The following is a 25167-nucleotide window of genomic DNA, read 5'->3' on the forward strand; positions in this document are numbered from 1 at the left end:
GTCTAGCCTTGCCTCCTCCTGTCTCTATCTCCTGAGTGCTGGGATTATATGTTTTTATCACTATGCTCAGCTTGATAAAAGCAAGTTAGAAAGGGAAAATGGAGAAACTATAAAACATTATATGCACACACGAATATATATATATATATATATATATATATATATATATATTCTCAACTCAAAGTTTCATGGTGCATCTGAGTTAATTTTGACTTTAAGCAATTAGAGACATACCCTAAATTAACATGCGTTGTAATAAAGAAGATGTCGCTTGTCATTGTCAGATGTAAATATTATTACACTATGCTACACTGTCCACTTTACTCTAAACCTGATAGCTCTACCACTTTAGTAACAAATGCCCAGAGAAGTTAGGACTAGAACTTTAAACAGAGACACACTTGGTGTTACCTGTGACCAACAGTTTTCTTAAGAACAAGAGACTGTGATATTGTAAATTAGGCTTTATAACTTGTCTCTATAATAGAAAAGTATCTTTTAAAGGTGCCTAATGACTTATTATGTCTACAAAATCAGTAATTCCGAGTTCTTTGCAGGACTGGACTATGTCAGCATATATTATAAAAGAAAAACTACTTCAGAAAAAGAACTTAATTATAAATATACAAACCTGCTATATCAATGGTCTATACTTGGCATACTGCATGAATGTAAAATAAACCTAAATGTATAAACTATATAGGTCTTCCATCTGCGTGAGAGCACACACTGCTACCTCTTCCTCAAACTCACCAAATGAACACTGTGTGGACTTTGCACCTGCTGCTCCTTACTTCACCGAGACTCTTGGTTCAACAGCACTTTTTCAGAGGAAGACAATACATTCTATCATGTTCAACCTCCTTTTACTTTGTTTTTCTTCCCATATACCAACACAAGAAAGCACATCATGTCTTTGCCTACTCTCATCTCTTCACTAGAATGCCTCTGTCTTTCTTCATACTGTTTTCCTAGTCACTATACTAGTACTTGGCACTGGAATCAGTGTTTTCTAAGTATCTGCTGAATGAATGACTAAAGCAGGACATCCCAGAGTATTCTTTTGTGCAAATAAACCATGTGTTGAGCTATAGACAGCAGCATAATCTACATTCCATCGATTTTCTCATGGCATTCCAAAAATATAAACCTTCAAAACTAAGAACAAAATAGCTAACAAAAACAGTTAATGTACCTGTTCCCAACACTGCGGCAAAAGTTCAGCCTCCACACGCGTTGGTCCAACATGACGTGCAAATGCCACACAACCTGTCAGTATCATTTGCCTGAAAAATAACAGGAAAAAAAGATCCCTTGAATGTGCATTAGAAAATAGAACTATGACCACAACTTAAAAAGAGTTAAATAGCCAGGAATGGTGGCACCCCCTTTAATACTAGCACTTAGGAGGAAAGGTGCTGAGTCCTGCATGCCATTGGAAGGGACAGTGTGCCACAGTTCTTGCCCCTGGAGCAGAGCCAGCAGGGCAGGGTGTGGGCTGATGTATTGATGGTTGCTTTGGGCGTATGGCTTGTTTGTATAAAGTAATGTACACAATTTATGTTTCTCCTTTGGGAAATACTCCCCCTGCCAAGGTTAATGGCTCCATGATAATTAGAAGCAGTGAGAGTGTATCTATGTTCTCAGTAAAAATAGTAAATGCTATGACTTTCAGGACAGCCCTTAACATTGTGGGAAAGAACTCTAAAAACATGAGTTTGAAAATAAATAAACAGGTTTTCTCAATTATGCAAAATATAAGGACACAATATGAATTATATGAGGGGCTTCACCAACCTAACAGATCAGAGGCAGCTGCATTATGAGCCAGATAATATGTGAGAAAGATATTAAAGGAGATAAAGAGATCTGGGGAGTGGTGGTTGCAGGGCAAGATCATACCCAGCTAAGTTTATTCTTAGTGCTTACAAAGGCAGGCCCATTCCTGAGTTCAAGGTCAGTCTAGAACACAGTAAGGTTAGGCCCAGGTGTGGTGGGAATGGTGGTCTTGGAGCCAGATCTTATGAAGTTGTTTACTGTCTATGCTTACAAAGGCGGGCAGATCTCTGAATCATTTGCCATGTTTTTTTTTTGTTGTTGTTGTTGTTTTGTTTGTTTGTTTGAAATGTATTTGTCCTTTTCTAAGAATCAAGGGGCTAAGGTCATAAAAGGCAGACTCATGGGATAATCAAAAGAGAACCTAGAGTGGATGATTGAATTGATATGCAAATAAAATGTTTTGGTCTCTGATTGCTGAGCTATCCGGAAAGCCATCAGGAGCAGAACACAAAGTTTTCAGCTTCCCAAACACTCCTTCCTCAAGAATCTCCCCCTCCCCAAGCCAAGACTGGTACTTGGCAGCAAGTTAGGCAGATCATTGTGAGTGGAGGCCAGTCTGGTCTATGTAAGTTCTAGCCCAGTAAGGGCTACATGCATGGCGAGACCCTGTCTTAAAACAAACTCAAACCAAACGGAACTCAAAAACAAACAAGAAAAAAAATCAATTCTAAGTATTCCTATTGCTGTTTGCCAATTGGTCAAGTTAATATCTTTATCACCCTGTTTTAATTTCTCAGTTTTTCTTTTTCCATTCCATCCACCTTAGGAAGGCAGGTAAACTAAAGGGAATAACAGGAAATATAACAAGAAAATCTGTCAACTGCTTCCTCATGAGAAATTTCGAATAATTCATTATTTTTATACCAACTACACACATATGTATATATTCCATAAATGTTTGATAACTGCAGCTACTCAGGAATGACATAGAAAAATCTGTATGATGGGGGATACTTGCAAGCCCAGCTCAGGGGAGGTAAAGTCAGGCAGATCTGTGTGCTCTCTGGCTAGTCATCCTTGCCTGTCCCCTAGGCCCCAAAGGACTATGTTCTAAGGGCCAGGTCTGGAGCTGTAGTAGTAGAACATGACTATCACATCATAAGTCTCTGGGCTCAATCATTAATGCCAACAAAATTAAAATGGTGGACGGTGCCTGAGAAAAATACCCAAGTTGCTCTCTGGCTAACATACATGCACCCCCAGACAGTGGTCATGTTCACTGGCACACAAATTTTAAGCATTTAAAATATTTTTTCATGATATATATGTACAGAGGTTGAAATCACGAAATCATGTACTACCACTATACTAACCATATCTAAACATCAATAGGAGAAAGTGGTAACTCTGAAATGCAGTTCAAAATAGAAAAGGTCGGATGCCTAACATCTTATTAATAGCACTGAAAGTAGGCTATACAGTAAAAAATAAAACTAATTATCAAATGATTTAGCTAGAAATCTGGTATTATTTATGGTTATTATCAAAGAACTGAAGAAAGCACCATTATGGAATATAAATTAAGCTTTACTGGGTTATTGTTAAAGAAATCTGAGATTAGATTAAAAAAAATCACATGGTTACCTATCAAACAAATAACAACAAATATTTCTGCCTACTTTTCATTTATATAATAATATTATTGTTAATTTACTAGTCTTTTTTAAAATAAAAAGTTGTATTTCTATAAGATAAAACACTAGACAGGAATACTATTCCTGCCACCAGGTGGCAGTGGTTATGTTTAAGTTTTGTCTTGCAAACCTAGAATACAAATTCAAAGAAAGTATTTTATTACTAAGTTACCAAGACAGGAAAAGATACTTTTTTAAAGAAGAAAATGAGATATGCATTTTCCTGTATAGTATCACTGAACTGTCCTTAGAAAACAGTGAAATTGGCTAGTGTTTCCATGGTGATCTCATTCCCTCATCCCTACTTGTCCAGTGAGCACGCAGGCCGCTAATGTCACCTAGCTGTGGCTGTGTCCTGATGATGCATCTCTCCACTTTGTTGTTTTTGGGTAGATTCTATGAGAATGAGAGACACATAGTGCACATTTCAGGACATGTTAGTCTCCACGATCATACTTTGGAGTTCTTTCTAGTTTAACTTCCAAGCTTTATGTCTCAGGGCTCATTTGTTTATGACTTTCACAAAAACCAATCATCAGAAGATGTTAAAAAGAAGCAGCTGTAAAATTAAATACTTAGGAAGCACAACTCTGTTTTACAAAATAAAAGCAAAGTCTTTATTATCAAGGTAAAGACTGCAACAGAAAAACATCCAGGCCCATTCATTATTCTATCTTCTGATCCTTAATCTCCCTCCTGCCAGCCTGCTTTCCTCAGGCTACCCTTGAAGCTTTCCTAGTGCTTGAACATTTCACTTGAGGTAGACAACACACTTGCTTGAGTTCCTGCCTGCAGGGTGCTGTCTGATGGCAAGTTTACACTATCTGGTCTTGTCTGCTGCCACTATAGGCTGCATGAATGCTCCAGGAAGGACTTGTTCCAGCAAGTTCTGCCCCATCTACTCTGCAGGGTTTCCATCTGATGGCTGTTGAAAGAACAGATCTGATTTCCTCAGAAACTGGTATGATCCAGAGGGACCTACATAGTGTTGATCAAGTATGTTTGTGATGGACAATAAAGTTTTGGAAATACTGTATCTAGTGAACTTGCTCCTGATCTTCTTCAGGGACTCTGACAACTAACAAAATGGCTTCTGTTCTCAATAATCTTGAGGAGATCAGGAAAGATAAAGATGATAAATTCTGTTATATTCTGACAAAGATGCAAATTTACAGCTTGGCTAGCTATTTTAAGATCAATGCAGATCCTCTCCTACAGTTGGAAATATGAGCTTTTTACAGCTTCTGTTTTAGGGCATAAATTCTCTATACATGACTAGCAATCAAACCACCATTTATTTAGATCAGTGGTTCTCAACCTGTGGGTTGAGACCCCTTTGTGGTCAATCTACCGTTTTACAAGGGACGAATATTAGACATGTATCAGACATTTACAATATAACTTATGCCAGTAGCAAAACTAAAGTTATAAAGTAGCACCAAAAATTGTTTCATGGTCGGGTGTTAGCACAACATGAAGAACTATATTAAAGGGTTACATGCAGCATTAGGAAGGTTGAGAACCCCCGCTTTAGAAGAAAATAAATTTCTATTTTTTTCTTATCTATTGGTTGTGGCCTAAACATTGTACTCCTCTCACAGCAACTGGTTTAATGATACATCAGTGATGCAAATATTCAAGTAGTAGGTTTATAAAGACTAATTGTTTTGAAGCCATGGTTATATCATGTTCATTTATGAGGAAAAATAGGAATTCCTAAGAGAAATCAAGCATGAAGAAGAAAAGCAAAAAGATAATATGAATTAGATGCTCTCAGGTAACTAAAATGTAAGTGCACAAACTCAACAGGGGTCACTAGAATAAGAATGAAAATACTGCAGAGATTCCCTGTTTATTCAACACACCAAGTAATGTCTCCTTTATTCATTTGTACATAACTTCGGAATTCAATGCTTTTTGTAATAAAAGTGGATTTCACCACCAAGGAGTTGACTAAAACCAACGTTCAGAGATTATAACTTACTGCTTTTGTGTTGGGTCAAAGAAGGATGGACAGATACATTGATGGCTAAGTTCATGAAAAGTGATCATAATGGGAATGTTTAAATTATAGTAACATTTACAGAGGAACTGCTAGGCTTTCTTCATGAACTTCTGTAAACTTACACTGAGTGAAATAGTAAATGTGCCACTTGGTTTTCAAGATTATCAAGCTGCTGATAAAACAAACTAATTTAGAAAGGCTCTCATGTCTTTCAAGATATTTTATATAATCACATTAGAGATACATGTACATTTACATTCTGTCCACTATAAATTATGAACTACTATTGAAAAGTTCATGCAAATTGTTAAAAACCAATGTTTAAGCAAACAATTCTTCAGTCCTCCAAGGGCCAGACAACACAGTGGTTTACTGATATTTTAATTTGTTGTTTACAACATATGCCCAGTTTTCAGTAGTATTAAATCTACTGAAGGGTCTTACTATAAATTTGAAGAACTTGCATATTTTACTCTTATTGCTATACTGTTATTCTGGACTTTTCTTTCTAAGACTTAATTTCTTTGGGTTCCTTCGTTTCTGATTATGGAATAGAATCAAAGACCTAGAAGTAAATCTATGGACACTTGATCTTTGACAAAGAAGTCAAAAACATGCAGTGGGAAAAAAAAAAAGTATCTTCAACAAATGGTGCTGGTCTAACTAGTGGTCTGTATGTGGAATGAAAATAGATTCATATTTCTCACCTTACACAAAGCTCAAGTCCAAGTGGATCAAGAACCTCTACATAAAACCAGATATACTGAATCTAATGGAAGAGAAACTGGGAAGTAGTCTTGAACATACTGACACAGACGAAATTTTCCTGAACAGAACACCAATGGCTCAGGTTCTAAGATCAATAATTGATAAATGGGACGTCATGAAACTAGAAAGCTTCTGTAAGGCAAAGGACACTGTCAATAGGACAAAACGGCAACCTACAGATTGGAGAAAGAAATCTTCACTACCATACATCCTATTGAGGACTAATATCCAAAATATATAAAGAAGTCAGGAAGTTAGCAGCATCCCAAAAACCAAAGAATTCAGTTAAAAAAATGAGGTTCAGAGCTAAACAGAGAATTCACAATAGAAGAATCTCAAAAGGCCTAGAAGCACTTAAAAGAAATGTTCAAAGTCCTTAGTCATCAGAGAAATGGAAATCAAAATGCCTCTGAGTTTCCACCTCACACCAATCAGAATGCCTAAGATCAAAAACTCAAGTGACAGCAGATGCTGGTGAGGATGTAGAGAAAGAGGAACACTCCTCCAATATTGGTGGGATTGCAAACTGGTACAACCACTCTGGAAATCAATCTGGCGGTTCCTCAGAAAATTAGAAATAGTTCTACCTGAAGACCCAGTTATACCATTTCTGAACATATACTCAAAGGATGCGCCACCATACCACAAGGACATGTGCTCCAATATGTTCATAGCAGTCTTATTTGTAATTTGGAAACAATGTAGATGTCCCTCAACCGAAGAATGGATACAGAAAATATGGTTCATTTATACAATGGAATTCTATTCAGCTATTAAAAATGAGGACATCATGAATTTTGCAGGCAAATGGGTAATACTAGAAAATATCATCCTGAGTGAGGTATCTCAGATCCAAAAGGACAGGAATGGGATGTACTCACTGATAACTGGATATTAGTCAAAAAGTACAGAATATCTAGGATATAACCTACAGACCATAAGAAATGTAACAAGCAGAAATGCTCAAGTGAGGAGGTTTCAACTCCATTTGGGAGGGGAAGGAAATAATCACAGGAGGTAAGAGGAGGGAGGGACCTGAGAGGGAGAGGGGAAGGGGAGGGGAAAAGGGGAACAGGATCAGATATGGGGTGGTGGTGGGAGGGGATGAGAAGCCCAGAGGGCCAAGAGAATAAATGGAAATAAGCAGCCTTGGAGAGCGGGAGGCGGAACGACCTTCTAGAGAGTACCAGAGACCCAGGAGGTGAGACACTCTCAAGACTCATTGTGGGTGACCTTTGCCCAGCACTGGGGAAAGGGAACTCGAAGAGTCCACCTCCAGTAGATAGACAGGGCCTCAAGTGGAGGAATGGGGTTACTACCCAGTCAAAATTCCTGATCCAGAATCGTTTTTGTCTAAAAGAACTGCAGGGACAAAATTAGAAAAGAGACTGAAGGTAAGGAGGTCCAATGACTGGCCCAACTTGGGATCTATCTCATGGTGGGGGTGGGCACCAAGGCCTGACACTGCTATGCTACGATGTGCCTTCAGACGGGAGCCTGGCATGGCTGTCCTGAGAGGCCCTACCAGCAGCTGACTGAGACAGAGGCAGATGGCCAACCACAGGAATGAAACCTTCCCCTACAGTTGAATTAGGGCAAAGACTGAAGAAGCTGAAAGAGAGTGACCCATAGGAAGACCAGCAGTCTCTACTAACCAGACCCCTGGGAGCTCCCAGAGACTGAGCCACCAATCAGGAGCTACATAAGCTGGTCCCAGGCCCCTGGCACATATACCAGGTCTGGCTGGTGCTTAATCCTTTGAGAGCCTTGAGGCACCAGAGAAGAGGCAGGCCTGATGGGGAAGAGGGTACCCTCTAGGAGGCAAGGGGTAGGAGGAATGGGATGAAGAACTGTGGGGAGGGGGCCTGAGGGAGGAGCCACAACTGAATGTAAATAAAGAATTTAAATTAAAAAATATCAAATAATGTTTATAAATATTTCTACACTAAATTATTTTTCAAGGTACATTGTTATTGTGGGTTTCATTATGAGTTAATTATTAACTGTGTAGTTAGACAAAAGGATTGGTTTCATTATGACATTTTCACACATGTATCTGTCTCACTGTAGTATACTTGATAAAGGATTAATTTCATTGACATTTCATACATGCATCTCTCACTGTACTATGCTCATATATATTGTGGATTTTCAGGATCACTGCAACGCTCACAGTACAGTGACATTTTTATGGGTGTTCATGTTAATTCTGTTTCTTTAAGAACTATTCCAACTTTGTTTGACTTGCTTTGAGAGTAAGGAAGAGGCTATACAATAGCTTACTCCTGAGATACTTTAGGCATAGGAAATACTTAATGTCATGTGCTGTACTGAATCTAGGATTGCTTTTCTCTCTTTTTTTAGTATTTGGTTTTCTTTTTTCTCACTTTGAGACAAGGTCTCTCTATAAAGCCCTGCTGGGACTCACTATGTAGATCAGGTTGTCCCCAAACTAATGGAACCACATGCCTCTGTCTCCTGAGTATGGGATTAGTCATGTGATAGCTAGCATTTCTGCCTCAGTACTTATTTTCTTCACAATGAGAATTTATGTTATTAAAAAACATTTGAGATGGCTTGCAAATTCATTCAAATCTAGTTAGTTGTGCACTTTCTTGAGTGATTTCTGGTCACTATAATAGCTTTATAGGATTTTGCCAAAGACTACATAATTTGGTCAAAATTATGCCACATGTGCCTTTCTTCCTGTCTAGCTCTTCTTACTGGCAAGGATCTTGGACTACAGATGAAAGGAGGGCAGAAGCAACCAGTTTCCTTACACAAATAATGTTGTCTGACTCTACACAATCAAAGACAGCCCCTCCTCTCTTTGAAGGGGTGCACACACAGTGGCTGTCCTACTCTAGCTTCACTGGGGACATCTATTTCCCAAGCACACCTGTCTCACATTGTTTTTACTGCTCAGACTCTTCTCCCCACTCTCAAGTAGTTTACGACTTCAGAGAGATGTCCAAATTAAAAGGAATATTTTGAAACGCTAATTACTTGCCACCTCAAACCAGATAGTCTCTCTTAAGATTAAAAACAAACAAATAAAAAGACACTTGCTTTCTGTTGGAGGATTTAAAAAAACTAAAACCAAACCAACAAAACAAACAAACCAAGGAAAATCTGAGGAAGTAGATTAGAATTACCGAGATTTTACCACTTGTTTTTAATAGGTCTTCTCCCTCATCAAAAAACAGCACTGAGAACACACGTTGGTAGATAAGGCTAGGCTCCTACCTAAGGATATTAAAATGCTTGGACGATCATTGAGTGGGATCAGTTTTCTCCCTGTCACCTAACTACAGCTTCTTGACTTTTGTAGATGAAGAGCTGACTCACCTTTACCACTCGGGAGGACAGCAGCACGGTTTACACTCCTTCATCTGTCTCCTTTATTATGAAGTCTCAGCTACAACCTAACACCTCTCTTTAAAAATGAGAACAGTCTATTACTAGATTCTAATTAACAGAATTTCCAGATCAGAATATAAGATAGTTGTGACAATATCCTTCAGTACATACATGTGTCTAGAGACCATGAGAAATTAACAGTTCAAGAACAAGGTACAGATTCACTTTGTTGTCAGTAATGATAGTAGTAGGGCTCTCAATAGAATTTGTACATACTGTTCATAACTATTCTACTTCAGGAACTTACTTATTTCTAGAGGCTTAACTTCTCAGAGTGATTTCCTTATTATCTGTTTATTTGTTGGGGCAAATTACAGGCTTCTTTCCAAAAAAGAGGTGAACAGAAGGAAAGCCAGCTAGATGACAACACTATTGAAGCCACCTACATGACACAACAGGAGAAGTCCAATACATTGAAATTGATACTGGGAAGGAAAAAGGCCTGGAGATGAAATCACCAAATATGGTGCCCATTTAGGAAAAAACCATTATGTCAGCACTGCATGTTTTATCCCTGAAGCAGTATACCCACCTTTGCTCATCATCTGGCCTCTTGATCAGGTTGAAGAGTATATGGAGGAGCTGGTCTCTTTCTTTAGGCTCAGGGTGTAGGCATGCTGTACACAATATGAGAGGAATCAACTCCTAAAGAAATATGAGGGTAGAGAAATTGAAAATAAAAATACATGGCAGCACATTCTATTTTTTCTTTCAGAATATTCTTAAAACAAACTTTAAATCTCAAAAAACAAGAGTATCATTATAAACATGTATATGTTGGTTAAACAGGAGGATAAATTGCAGTGCAATAGAGGTACTTAAAATTCAACTATCTTTATTTTCTTATCCAGTATTGTCCAAGGCTCCAACTAGGCTTTTCTAACTAAATTAACATCCTACTATGTGACAAACTGATATAACTTTAATTCTCAAAGTGTTTTACATTTCTTACAAAGAGGTTCACTATCTTTTAAAGGTTTAAAAATTAAAAAAGAAAAACCAACAAAACAAAACTTTTTCATGGGACTGGATATTCACCTCGGTGGTGAGATACTTACTTCGCTTGCATGTGTAAGGCCCTGATCTCTGCTCAACAACACATGGACTATCCCCAACAACAACAACAACAACAATAAAATCCCAAGTCAAAAACACAGGAGAACAAAAATCAAACTAACAAAAACTTTTCGAAAAAATGTAACAAAAATTCCTTTCCACACTACAATATGCTTCTCTTTATACATATCAACCAACCAAACCTCCCAGAACTCCCAGGGACTAAACCACCAACCAAAGAGTACACATGGAGGGACCCCTGGCTCCAGCTATTTATGTGGCAGAGGATGGCCTTGCTGGGCATCAATAAGAGGCAAGGCCCTTGGTCCTGTGAAGGCTCGATTCCCCAATGTAGGGGAATGCCAGGGTGGTGAGGTGGGTGTGGGGGATGAGATGGGGGAGCACACTCATAGAAGCAGGTGGAGAGGGGATGGGGGATGAAATGGGGAGTTCTGGGGTGAGGGACCTGGATAATATTTGAAATGTAAAAATGATCAGATGTAACTCAATATTTTGTACCCTTCACATTTAGTATTGCCTAATTATAGCTTCATCTTTTATGGATAAGTCATTTGAAATTATTTTGTAATATTTGGTCTTAAAAAAACTAAAAATTAACACAAAACATAATGCTATTTCTTGTTTGTTTTGCAACAATTGTTTCCTTTATCATGAGGCTTCATATTCTTAACCAAAGAGGAAGTTTCTCATTTGTTGTAGAAAATCTTTGAACTTTAGTAGCTAAGGATAAGCCAACCATGTTTCTATACTAAGAAAGGCAAATGTTTCTCTCAGCTTCTTCAAGTGAAACAGGAAGGAATCTGAATCAGTGCAGAGAGGACAAGTGTTTTATACATACATACATTCACCGTGGACACAATGATCTCATGAGAATAAAGGTGGCCTAAAAAGCTTCTCAACATAGTAGCCATTACCAAACAATCCAAATCGAAACAAGAGAAGCAAATCATTGAAGTTTGGTTCTCTTTATTCTAAAAATTAAGATTCTCGGATTTGTTAAAAAAAACAATAAACAAGCTACTTTTTGTTTGCTAAAATGATAACTGTTAATAATTTCTATCTTATTTAATTTTTTGTAGCAAAATTTGCAACATATGAGAAATCACTGCCAATAATTTTTGGTTGATGCTCGCACTATGGTAACTGGGTACATTTTGACACATTAATGGCTGTGACATACACAACTCAGCAGAGAAGGTATGCCGGATTGCCTCTTCCTCAGACACAGTGCTGATAGAAATGATGATAAAAACACTGAGAGGTTTGTTAACAAAAATGGCACAGAACACCACTAGAATTTTACCTGCTAAGCAAGGTTGGCCTCAACTAATCCCAGTTCTGTCAGTTATTTATTCCCACCTTCTACTTACACTACTCTTGAAATACTGAGTTCTATAAACACATGCCCTTTGTGCTCTTTGCACATTTACTGAGAATTCACCTTCAAATCTCTGAAGCACTAACACATCAACACCTCAGAGATTATGGTCCATCATTTTACACCTAACACATTCATTGACAAACTGGATCAGGATTCTCCTTTTCCATCTTCTCTCTAATTCAAGAACTCTAGCTTTTTAAAACTTTCATTGTAATTCTGATTGCTTTATCTAAAAAAAAAAAAAAAAAAGAGCTAAATTTCTCTAAGCAGATGAGGTAATACTGTTAAAAATATCTTTATAAAATTTAATTTAAATATTTCAAAAGTAACAGAGTTACATATAAAATGTCATTTCCAGACATTTAAGGATTTGATTTTTTACACAAAAGTAAAATCATAACCACCCTTGTTAAGAAAATATTTATGGTAATTATAACTCTAATAACATGAAATCTGAAAGTAAATTTCCCTCCAAGTTATCCATGTTTTTTCAAGTACCCACTTTTATTTCCTGTGTGTGCATGTGGGGTATGTGTGTGTCCCAGGATCGATGCATGGCATCTTCCTTGCATCAGTTGATAGGGTGGGTCCCTTGATCAAACTCACAGTTTGACCATATGGCCAGTTTGCTTCAGAGATCCTGTTGTGTCGTATGTCTCAAGGCTTGGGATTTTATTCAAGGCAATCCAAACTCTGATCCACCTGCTTTCTTGTCAAACAAACCATCTCCTCAGCACTTAATCTCTGTGTCTGTAGGTCTTTGTGTGTGAGGATGTGTGTCTGTAACTTGCCATAGCAAAAGTATGAAAGCCAGAGGACAACTTCTGGTATTAGTCATCACCCGTGAGTCACGGACTCACTACTTCAGGGAGCCATAGGTTTCTGGTGATTTTTCTGTCTCTATTTATCTCTCCATAGGAGTGAGATTATAGTCACATGTACTATAGCATCTGCCCCCCAATCTCACCCCAACCACATGCAGTCAGAGACAAGGTTTCTCTGTGTAGCTCTGGCTGTCTTAGAACTCACACTGTAGACCAGGCTGATCTGGAATGCAGAGACCTGCCTGCCTCTGCCTCCTGAGTGCTGGGATTAAAGGCATGAGCCAGGACCACCAGATCTACGTATAGTTTTTAAATTGGTTCTAGGCATCATAAATCAGGTTGTCAGGCTTACAAGGGAAATCACTTTATTCACTGAGCCATCTTTCCAATCCTGTGTTCATACTTCAAAGAAACAAAAATCTTAAATACTTTTTTTAAAGATCAATTTTTTTTAAAAACTTTTATATATCCGAATGAACATATGTCAAGAGTATGTGTGTGTGTATACACCCAGAAGCCTAGAAGTGGATTCCCTGGAGCTGTAGTTTCCGATGGCTGTGAACCACCTTATGTGGGTGCTGGAAACTGAACTCAGGATATGGGAAAATGCAACAAGTACTCTTAAGCTATTTAGCTATCTCTCTAGCCTCACTTTTAAATTTTGAAAAAATAGTGTGCATTTGTACTAGGTAAGAAGGGGATAGGCATCTAAAAAGGATCTAAAAACAAAAGGAATGTTTAGATGTTGTGGAGAGTGTCATGATGCAGTAAGGAGTTTTAAAAAGTAACCAAAAGTTTCCAAACTAAGAAGGTCCAGCAGCGGAGATTTTTCAGCATCAATCCCACTTCAACTAATTAATATGGGGGGGGGGTGAGGGGAAGAGGTAGTCCTTAGCACATTCTATGAAGATATATCTAGCCAGATACCCAAAGTAAAAAACAACAGTAGAACACTAGAGAACTATAGACCAGTATCTCTTATTAATACAAGCATAAAACTGTTCAACAAAATACTAATGTCCAATCAATACTACATTAAAAAGATTACAAACCACAAAGGGCTATACTCTAGCAAGTCAAAAATGAACATAAAACCAATATACAATAAATATAAAACAAAGGCAGGTTATATCCGCAGAGAAGAAGGAGGAGGGGTGAGGGGATAGGGGGTTCCTGGGTGGGTGGGAGATGGGGTAAGGGGACAACATATAAAATGTAAATAAAACATCCAATAAAAAAAATAAAACAAAGAGAAAAAAAATCAAATATCACATTAATACATATGAAAAAAAGCACATGACCAAATTTAATGCTTTTTCTTAATTGAAAAAGAAAAAAGAAAAAAAAACTCAGAAGAAAATTCCTTCAACATAGTAATGGGCATTAAAATAAAATCCCACACTAACATAATCCTTAAAGGCAAAAAAGCCTGAGAGCATCTCTGCCCACACAAGATCAGTCACAAAGGTGCAAATGCTTCCTAAAAAGACTGCCACTCAAAATTTATTCCTAATCCTACACAGAGTACTGAAAACAGGAATAAGTGAAGGGTACTCAAGTCTCTAAAATTATCTCTGTAAATTCTGTGGTTCTACATACAGAAGATACCACAGAACTCATAAAAAACTATTAACAATGAAAGCAAATTCACAAAGTTATAAGATATTATAAATGAATGCAAATGTCTGTCAAATTTCTATATATTAGCAATGAATAGTCTAAAAAGAAGTTTAATAAAATATTTCCATTTTTGACACCAACCAAAAGAGTAAATGCTAACGAGAAATATACTCAAAGAAGTTAAAGTACTGATGAAGAAATGAAAGCCACGACACAAGCTGAGCAGTGGTTGAGCATGTCTTTAATCCTACTACTTAGGAGGCAAAGGTAGGTGGATCTCTGAGTTCCAGGTCAGCTTGGTCTACAGAGTGAGTTCCAGATTCAGTGTAATTTCTTTCAAAATCCTCATGACCTGTTTTTACAGAAAAGGAAGCTAAGCATTAAACTATATAAATGTAAGGGTCTCCAAATAACCAAGTAATATTGAAACAGGTAAAATTGGAAGACTCAGATGTCCTAATTATTTCAACTTACTAAAAACTAGAGTAATCAAAACACTGTGGGAGTGGTTTAAAGATAAGTAGCATATATATATTTATGAGATTCTAGACCTAAACAATCTATAGCCAGCTGACTGTCAACAACAGTAGCAAAGGCCTTCAACAGGCAAAACTATCTGTTTTGAACATGTCAGCTCAATAATCCTAATATAAGAGGTTAGACTATAAAATGAATGCAAGTCATATGTGATAAGGATTTCATATCCAGAATATATTAAGATCTATACTGTTAAAGCTAAAACATATGATAGTCTAGTTAAAAATGATCAAAGGATTTGGAAAAAAATATTAGTAGTAAAATTATATGTGGAATGGGGAAAAAGAGTTTGTGTTGTTTACCTTTTGTTAAAATAAGTTAATCTGTGTTAATATATTGCTTAGCAAAGTCTTAAATACTGTTTCTAATGTATTGTAATATAATCAGAATATTATTATGATCAATAGTTGACTAAGTTTTTAAACTCTGTTTATGCTGAAAAAAGGGATACAAAATTTGGAAAATAAGCTTCAAATAACAACCTTTTAATCATAAAAGCTCTTTAAAAATATAGACTTCAACAAGTGAAATATAAAAATGAATTCAATGCCAGGGATATAATAAAACAAGTTTTTGCTTCTCTTTTCCCTCTGGTGGTACTGGGGACTGAACCTAGAGCCTCATGGGTGCTAAGCACATGCTCTAAGATTTTGTCCTTCTATACCCAGAGATTTGTTTTAAGCCAAGCTGATAGACATTTTACTATTTACTAACTTAATTTTGAGAAACTACAACTTGAATTGAATGGAACAAGATAAAAATAATTATATAGAGAAAAGGATCAGTTCTTCATAAATCTACAAGAACATTTAGTAGTTTTCAAACATAAAATTAAAACTAGCCAGACAAGTATACCTGGGTATGTACACACACACATACACACATACACACACACACACACACACACACACACACACACATACACACACAGTATCCGATTATTGATGGTGCGTATCTATAAATACTTCATGCAGTACAATCAGATTTTAGTTATAGAAGTGTTTTATAATTAATATGGGAAATAAAATAGGCCAGACTGATCTTGTAAGAATCAGGTTTAGTTACATTTAAAGACTACTGAGGAAGAACAAGTGGGATGCAAACAGTAATTCATAACACAACGATATTACAAGCCGACAAGGGAAAAGCTCAAACACCATCCTGCCAGGCAGAACTGCAAAACAATCTGAAATTGGACACTGATCCTTCAAGATCTAGAAAACTTCCATACATAGTATTTATAATCATTTTAAACTAGATAAAAATACAGCCCCCAGCAAAAATACTTTCAATTTATTTGAAAATTAAAAATACCTATAGGAATACAAACGTTCAAAGCCTTAAATATCCTTTCTTGAGGATCAGCACAAATTTCTTTGCTTAAATAGATAACTAAGGTCAGCTTTAAATGGGTTTTGCAAATGCATTATGTACCTATCATACTGTAGGTCCCATGATCAAGAGTAAAATCAGTGGTAAACATTAACATGATGACAAAAACATTTTAATCTTTATATTTTAATCTTTATTGGATAAATATATATAAATATATAATAATAATTTATAACTATAAAGATAACTTCCTATTATGTTCTGGGCTCATAGTCTAGGTCACATGTACTAAAATGTACTTGTAGTTTTATCCAGGATATTTAAAGCATCTGTCAAGAATGTAAATACAAAAAAAAAAACCTTTAAAAGAAACCTTAAAAGGTTATCATAATTACTATCACCACTATCCTATCATAATTTATTGTTAAACAAATATAATAAAACTAACATTTATAACAGGCAGTTACAAATGCATTTAGAGAAAAGGTATATTAGAAATTATTAATCTTTGCTAATTTTCAATGAGTGTCAACTTTTGACATATCAAAGACATCAAAAGAACAGAAAAACATCAATTAGTGTTTGGTAATGTGAAGATAACTACATCCATGACACATAAATGGACCTACAGTAATAGCTCTGCAGAAGCTAATAAGAACGCTTTAAGCAAAGTTGGAAACCATGAACACCATGCAGGTTTACTGAACTCACCTGACAGAGGTGTAAAACCATTCTCTAGGAGCAGAGATGCATGCACAAAAGTAAGAATATGATTGCAAGTAACAGACTTAACAAAAGAAAAATATAACACTAAACTTCAAAATGACAAAAATGGACCACATGATGGGACTACTGGGATGAAAACACTTCTATGTGTCTTACCTCTCGTTTTGCCAACAGCACATTAGGGACAATGTGTGGCAGGCAGCGACCCAGCATTAACATAACACTTTTTTCACTGTCTGCAATCCTAGACACCTAGAAAACCAAACAGTTAAAAGACTGTGGATGACTTTTGTGCACAAAGGTGGGTAAAAGTTTATATTTTGGATCTTGTCACCTTGATGTAAACACACATTTGAGAATTGCAATTCATACTGATAATAGTATGACTGCCCCAGAAAACATCACATCTGAAGGGCAGTCATGGAGTAAATATGCTAGTAACAGGGGTAGGCCGGGTATGTGGGGTAATGTCTAACGTGTATGACACTGGGGCTAACACACATTAAGCAAGTGCCTTCCACTTAAGTTGTCTATGTAGCAGGCAGGGAGGTAGTATAGTCGGGTAAGTATGGTCATCAATAACAAATTGAATATTACAAATTAACTTTTAGAGATAATTTATAATTTCTGAATATGTCCAACACACAAAATTATCTGAAATGACAGATGTTAGTCATCCTATTCCAACGGATCCTTGTACACTGATGCATCTAAATGTCACAATGTGCAGATACGTACATTTCTACATGCCAGGAAAAAGAAATATTTACTTAAAAATACGATAAAATATTACTAAAAAAAATAATACTAGTGAGACCTGGGGTTATTGTTTCAGTTCTGGGAAGCAGGGATAGTCCAGAAATGGGGCCTCCTCAATGATTGCTTATTCGTTTGCTTTTTCTCTTAAAAACAGCCCCCAAAAGCTACAACCATGCCAAGAGCTTGCATGATGAAATGCATCATGAGTGGCCCAAGAAAGATGACCTAATTTTATAATAAAGTTTTCTAGACTGCAAGTGAACCAATAATCAGCTGCCTTCCTTACTGCTTAAAATTTTAGGTACTATTTCTTTAAAAATTACTTTTAAATAACAGATTTTCAACTGTAATGGAATCACAGTATAAACATTTTTATATGAAACCCTATAAGCATTAAAACAAATAAACAACCCTTCCAAAAAAGTAGAGCTGTTTTATGAAATCAATAATATAAACTCACCTCTGATCCTAACCGACTATCTGCTGACATTCGACAAAAAGAGAGTAGTGCTTGGTGGAAAGCAGGTGACAATTTCCTACAAGAAAATAATGGAAAAAGAGAGAGAGATAGTACCCAAGAATTAGCACTGCTATCTCAGGAGGAAGGAAGCTGCATATCTGCATATGGAAACTCACTTCAATACACTAATCCTACTCCAGGATTTCTCAGCTACCAGACTGATGGATACAATCATAAGAGAAAAAACATTGCCTATTGCAAATAAATAGCCTGGCACCATATAAACGATTGGCCCTTTGTCCTGGCTGGTTTTGTGTGTCAACCTGACACAAGCTGGAGTTACCACAGAGAAAGGAGCTTCAGTTAAGAAAAGGCCTCCATGAAATCCAGCTGTAAGGCATTTTCTCAATTAGTGATCAAGGGGGGAGGACCCCTTGTGGGTGGTGCCATCCCTGGGCTAGTAGTCTTGGGTTCTATAAGAGAGCTGAGCAAGCCAGGGGAAGCGAACCAGTAAGTAACATCCCTCCATGGCCTCTGCATCAGCTCCTGCTTCCTGACCTGCTTGTGTTCTAGTCCTGACTTCCTTTGCTGATCAACAACTGTGTGGTAAGTGTATGCTGAATAAACCCTTTCTTCGCCAACTTGCTTCTTGGTCATGCTGTTTGTGCAGGAATACAAACTCTGACTAAGATACCCTTAAAGTGTTCGTGGATTACATACTAAGTGGTACAGTAATCCATAATTACAGAAAATATTTCTGCAATCTAAACTGCATAGTATCTCCATCCTCCATTTTCTATGGCTTCAGCAAAGCTGACAAAGGTTGAACAAGACACAAAGCCAGAAAGGCACTGGAACTGTGCTGATCTATAATGACACACCTTTAACCTACATTAAAAACTATAAAAGAAGGCAGTGAATATTACTGATGTAATTTAAAGGAAAAATATTGGACAGGCAATAGAAAATATTAACTTACTTTTACATTTAATAAGAATAGTCAACTCTATCTTTGTTTCTACAACACTGACATTTATGAAATAGTACTCATAAAGTTGACTATGGGTTGCTCATGTGCCCCATCTACAAAGACAGGGCCAAAGCCAAAACTTAAAACAAAACAAACAAAAAACCCCACCACTACCACCACCAACAAAAAACCAAAGGGGGAGGGGGGAACCCAACCCAAACCAAAACCCCCCTAAAAAACAAAAAATAAAAAAAAAACCCAAACAAACTTGTACTTAGTAGGCAGCACAAAGTTGCACATAAGCAATCCTATGGTTACAGAGTTAGAGAGCTGTCCCCACACTTGCTTGTACCCTTGCTTTTTTATGCAGTGCCATACTCGCTATATGGAAGGGGCCACAATCTACTTACTTGCTGAAACCAGAAACCACAAACTAGACTTTCTCTAAACTTCACTGGACTCATTTCTTTCTCTTCACTTCAAATCTAATAAACCTTCCAGCTTTTAGTTATCTTGCAAATCTGTTTCTTCTATCTGCATTCCTGACACTCTCTGAACCCACTCATCCTCTAACTTGTTTGCCTAGTTAACTCTCACTTAAGCCTTCAAAATTTAGATTAGATGGCATTTCTTCACTGAAACCCTTCTGTTTGATAACTAGGTTGGGTGCTGTGATTATGTGTTCCCAAAGCAAGACCTTTCTCTTATTCTTCATGCTTTAGTTTAATTGTCTCACTGGCTCTCTCTCATGCTGCAATGCTTGTGAACGAAAGGATTACAGTGTGTCTCACTGGCCAATGTATTCTCTGTAGCACAGCCTGGAACATAGTTACGACCCATTGAGTGAATATAACACCATCTATCTTCAGAGGATAAAAGAACAATACCGATGCTCTGATACAAAAGGACTTTACAAGAGCCATTACCATTGAGCACCACCATATACATTTCCATGATTTTTATCTCATCCACATTAGGAAAAGTCTTTGAGGATTGCACACCTTATTCTAATTTTGTCAGCTCCATATACACAAAGATAACTATATCTGATAGGTACAGAAGGTTGTGATTCATGAACTGAATGATCTTATGCAAACAAATTCAGTATTTCTCACTGGTAAAGAGGACCTGTAAGTCTAAAGCAAATTAGCCATGATTTAAAACTTTTATCTTAATGTTGAGTATATTGTGCCTGTTTTTTAAAACAAGTTTGTGGCCAAAAGTCCAATATAGGAGTAAGTGAGCGGATATACACTAAGCACATATGTATGAAAAACAAATTAGTAAATAGTCCCTTAACAGTATTTTTTTCAAGTTACAATTGAAAATATTTAAAATTTATGCTTTGTTTTCTCTACCAAATAATTTGATCACAAAGGATGCCAGCCATAGTTTATAATTTTTTCATTTTCTGAGTTTATGTATTACAATCCAGCAAAAAATAAGTGAATTAATTCAGAGAATATTAATGCACATTACTAGTAATGAAACATATAGAAAAAAGGACTAAGAATAAAACTATTTTGTCTTGTTTTGTTATAGCACAGGCAACTATGCAGCACTAAAATCTGAGTTTGAGAACAGCAAAAACAGTAAGAAGCATGGAGGGAGGGGAAGGCCAAGAGCACTAGTGACCTACGCCTAACCTACGGCCTTATGCACTCAACGAAGAAGACAGAACTGTCAATGTATGGTTTTCTTCTCTTTGATATAATTTAATACTATTTGTCCTGTTTTTATATATATATTCTGCCTATGTGCTGAACACATCAAATATAAAAATTTGTAACTCTGCAAAAGGTGTTCCAAAAACGAAGTGAAGTTCTTCCAGCCTGCCAGTGCACAACAATGAAAGACACGGGTCAAAGCATAGCATGTACACTAACCTATTGGGCTGATCGAAATGGAGAGTGGTTTTACTTGATACAGAAGAAGGTGGCAGCTCTTCTCTTTCCTTCCTGGGGAAAGAATCTGATGAATTCTCTTTAGGAATAAAGGAATCAGCTCCATCTGGTATTTCAAGATGAACATCCTTTGTTTTTTCCTGGTCTGAACTATTTACAACTGGGCTCTGTTTATTGTCTTCAGAGTCTTTTGGGGAAGACCAAACCAAGGAAGGCTGAACAGAATCACCAACTGCTGGGGTGGTAAAGTGTTCAGTTTTGAGGATGTCCATCTCACTGAAGAAAGAAAATGCCCAGAGAACAACTTCAGTTGTGAAAGCTTGGACAATAGTATCCACCCCCAGAGAAGGGGTGAAACAGCAGAACATATTAAAGTCAACTAGCTGTTGAATGACCAGGCTCTACTGTACAAGAGTAACTGAAGCTTCCTAGTCCTAAAACTGTAGCTGCAAACCATCAACCAGGAGGACAAACAATGGCCTTAAAGTCTGCTCTAGAGAAATCTCCATCTGAAACTGGGACATCACCCCATCAAACCCACTTAGTATTATAAAAAGTAAATGAAATAATAAATGGTTAAATATAAATGCCACTAATTTGGAGTTACTTTACTGAAACTGACAAGACTTGGGTCAAGTTAAAACATCTAACTTCTTAAGTATAAGAACACCACATTAACCTATTTTATTGGTGAAAGGAGATATCTTGCTATTTTAAATACAGAAAATAATTAAAAGGCTTTAATAACAGCTATGTAAAAATACTAAGCCTTGCTACTGAAATCTTGTTTCACATAGCTATATAACCTGCCAATGTCAACACAAACTTTAAGACTTAGAAATAACAACTAAGTACTAACCTTTCAAGCCTTCTGATTTGCTCCATCAATGACCATTTTTCATTATTTAATAAGCTAATTTTATCTTCTAATTTCTGTACTAGCAAGGAGTTCTAAAAATCAAAGCAGGAGAAAGAAGCAGAAACTCAAGATCTCACAGTAACATTTTTACATAAATATGTTTTGTGGAAATGAGTATTTAACTGGTATTTCTTACCTCTATAGGCAGGGGAGTATCAAGGGTTGGAGGGACGTTGCCTAAAACTGGAGTGAGAGCCTCTAATTCATCTTCATCTACTCCACTGGCCACATCCACAAGATCCTTCCCAGTCACTTGATGATTTCCAAAGTCTCGGTAAAGTTGTAACAAGTCTGGGGGTTTGGGAATGTTTAATCCTACATCATCCCATAATTCAAAATCCTAATAGAACACACACAAAAAACCCATTAGAACAGCAACAACAACAACAACAGAAGACAACCTTTGAGAAGCTGGTGTGATGGTTCAGTGGGCAAAGGCACTTGCTGCCAAGTTAGATGACCTGATTTCAATCCCTGGTACCAATACGGTAGAGATTGAAAACAAACTCAAGAAATCTGTTCCCTTATTTTTCCATATACAAACACACACACACACACACACACACACACACACACACACACACTTAAAAATAATAATTAAAAAAACCTTTTAGGTAATTTTATCTTGCATTTTGTGTATTACTACCCTGGAAAACCAGAGATAATAGTTTTATTATAATGTTTAAATGTGCTGGGTATGATGATGATGCAATACCTTTATTTCTAGCACAAAGGAAGTACAAGGATCTGTGAGTTTGAAGCTACCCTGTATTGAATTCCAGGTTGACCAGGGTTACATAGTGAGGCCATGTCTCCAAAAACCAAACCAAACCAAACCAAACCAAACCAAACCAAACCAAACCAAACCCAAACCCAAACCCAAACCCAAAACCAAACAACAACAAAACCCAAAGTGTATATTCTAGGTACTGTTACACTGCACAATTATCATTCTTGGATTTTATGCTTTCTGTTTAATTCTGTTAGATGATGCGATTTATTTATTTTATTTTTTTTAAAGCTAAGCCTATAAAAGACGGACTGGGATGGAGCTCAGTGCTCGGGTGCTTGTCTACACTGCATGAGCTCTCAGCTGCTGAGGTATCCCTCCAGCCTTAAGAACTTATCATTATCATGTGTGTTTCCATAATGTGTGTGTCTGTGCATGCATGCCATGGCTTGAGTATGGAAGTCAGGACCACATAGGAGTCAGTTCTTTCCTTTCATATTCACCTGGGCTCTGCGAATCAAAATCAGGTTGCCAGGCCTGGTACAAGCACATTCATCTGCTGAGACATCTTACCAGCAAAGAGTATCTTTTAAAAACTAGAAACATTTTGATGGCCGTACACTCGAAGCACACCATGATTTGGTGTCATATCTAAGAAATCTTATCTCTCTCTCAAAATTGAAGATTTACCCCGCTTCCATTTACCCCTATAAGCCTTACAGGTTCATATTAAAATCCCTTTTGAGTTAGTTTTCACATGATATAGAAGGCGCTTCAGGCCTACTAGGAAGGCACATGGACACCACATTTTTCTGTACCACTTTTAAGAAGGCTACCTTTCCTGTATGGGAGTAAGTTTGCATTTGTGAGAAATCAACAGGCCACGTACATGTTTACCTCTGGGTTACATTGGAATAGGTTCCTTGCTATACCTGTCTACATAACAACATAATATGTTTTCATTGTCTTATCTTTTAAGACTGGAAGGTAGGTGATTCAAGTCTTCCTTGTTCTTTATCAAAATTGCTTTGGCTACTGTAGTTCCTTTCCACTTCCATTTTTATTAATGTCAAATCAACTGATGAAAGACCAGAGAGTTTCTATATCCTATTGAGCTATTTCCTTGTCACATATCGAGGGAGTATCGCTAACATCTCTGATACTGTCTGCCTCTTAACTGAGAAGGATCAATTCTTTGTATTTAAAAGTTAGAACTGACAAGTCTAGGCTTAAAGAGATCGTACTCTGTCTGACCTGTCCTCTCTGTTGCTTGTAATTCTTTCACCCTTTCCACCTTGTTAAGTTAGTGATAAAAACATGATTAACTTCAATTATACCCACAGCAATCATGATAGGCAAATATTTAATGTCTTTTGCATAGTACAAGCTCAGTAAAGTTACTATGTGATAACTAAATATTTATAAGCATAAGCCACATACTGTATCAAAATCAATGATAGACTTCATATACAAATAACATAAAAGTAGAATTACAGTACTTTGCTGACTCTCCATAAATATATTTTATAACAATGAATTTCACAGTGGTCAAATCACTGAATGACTGCTACTATTCTCAGAAAGTGCTGTATTATTAACTGATACACAACTAACCATATCACATTTAAGTCTTGACAAATATAATGATAATTGAAGAAGTAGATAAATAGCTATGTCCTTTTTTAACTTCCATTTCTATAAAAATATCCACAGGATATTTTATGAAGCAAAAATAACTTTCACTTAAAATACTGGCCTCTAGGGGTGAGGATGCAGCTTTAGAGGTAGGGTGGCCGCTTAGTATGTGTAAGGTACAATCTCTAACACCACAAAAGTAAGTGAATAAACAAAGATAAAACTGACAGCCTTCTGCTTTATTCATAATAAATTCTTTGGTATTTACTTCTCAACATCTAATATTCAAACAGACCCACAGGACAGTAAGCTGTCATATTTCCAGGGTGAGGAATAATAAAACGATCATTTCTTTGTCTTCATTTTAACAGAAGAAAAACTGGTTCCTATTCAGAGAACCAAATAGACACATGTATACACGCATTGTATATATAGTCATTCAAAGTACTCTGCAGCCAGATGGTAGTGGCTCACGCCTTTAAGCCCAGCATTTAATCCCAGCACTTGGGAGGTAGAAGCAGGTGCATCTCTGAATTCAAGGACAGCCTGATTTATAGAGCAAATTCCAGGACAGCAGGGCTACCCAGAGAAACCCTGCCTCACACAAAACAAGACAAAACAAAACAA

At 36.9% G+C, this 25167-nt stretch overlaps 1 protein-coding gene across 8 annotated transcripts in view; it reads right to left on the reverse strand.

Moving 5' to 3' along the window:
- The window catches only part of Relch (RAB11 binding and LisH domain, coiled-coil and HEAT repeat containing), an 83423-nt gene that overhangs the window by 38494 nt on the left and 19762 nt on the right, over window positions 1-25167 (reverse strand). For 7 of the 8 annotated variants that reach the window (XR_003712395.1, XM_028775598.1, XM_028775594.1 and 4 more), the window contains 7 exons: window positions 22312-22515; window positions 22116-22207; window positions 21239-21532; window positions 18383-18458; window positions 17320-17415; window positions 10199-10311; window positions 1196-1286 (listed from right to left, as the gene is read on the reverse strand). Coding sequence is in view for 7 of the 8 variants with exons in the window: in XM_028775598.1 (XP_028631431.1) it covers window positions 1196-1286; window positions 10199-10311; window positions 17320-17415; window positions 18383-18458; window positions 21239-21532; window positions 22116-22207; window positions 22312-22515 (966 nt within the window). In the remaining variant the exon portion in view is untranslated. Of the gene's footprint in view, window positions 1-1195; window positions 1287-10198; window positions 10312-17319; window positions 17416-18382; window positions 18459-21238; window positions 21533-22115; window positions 22208-22311; window positions 22516-25167 lie in introns of those variants that run through there. The other variant, XM_028775600.1, reaches the window with a different exon arrangement.

The sequence above is a fragment of the Grammomys surdaster genome, unplaced genomic scaffold (assembly GCF_004785775.1).
Source record: "Grammomys surdaster isolate TR1022 unplaced genomic scaffold, NIH_TR_1.0 257, whole genome shotgun sequence".
Classification (NCBI taxonomy): Eukaryota; Metazoa; Chordata; class Mammalia; order Rodentia; family Muridae; genus Grammomys; species Grammomys surdaster.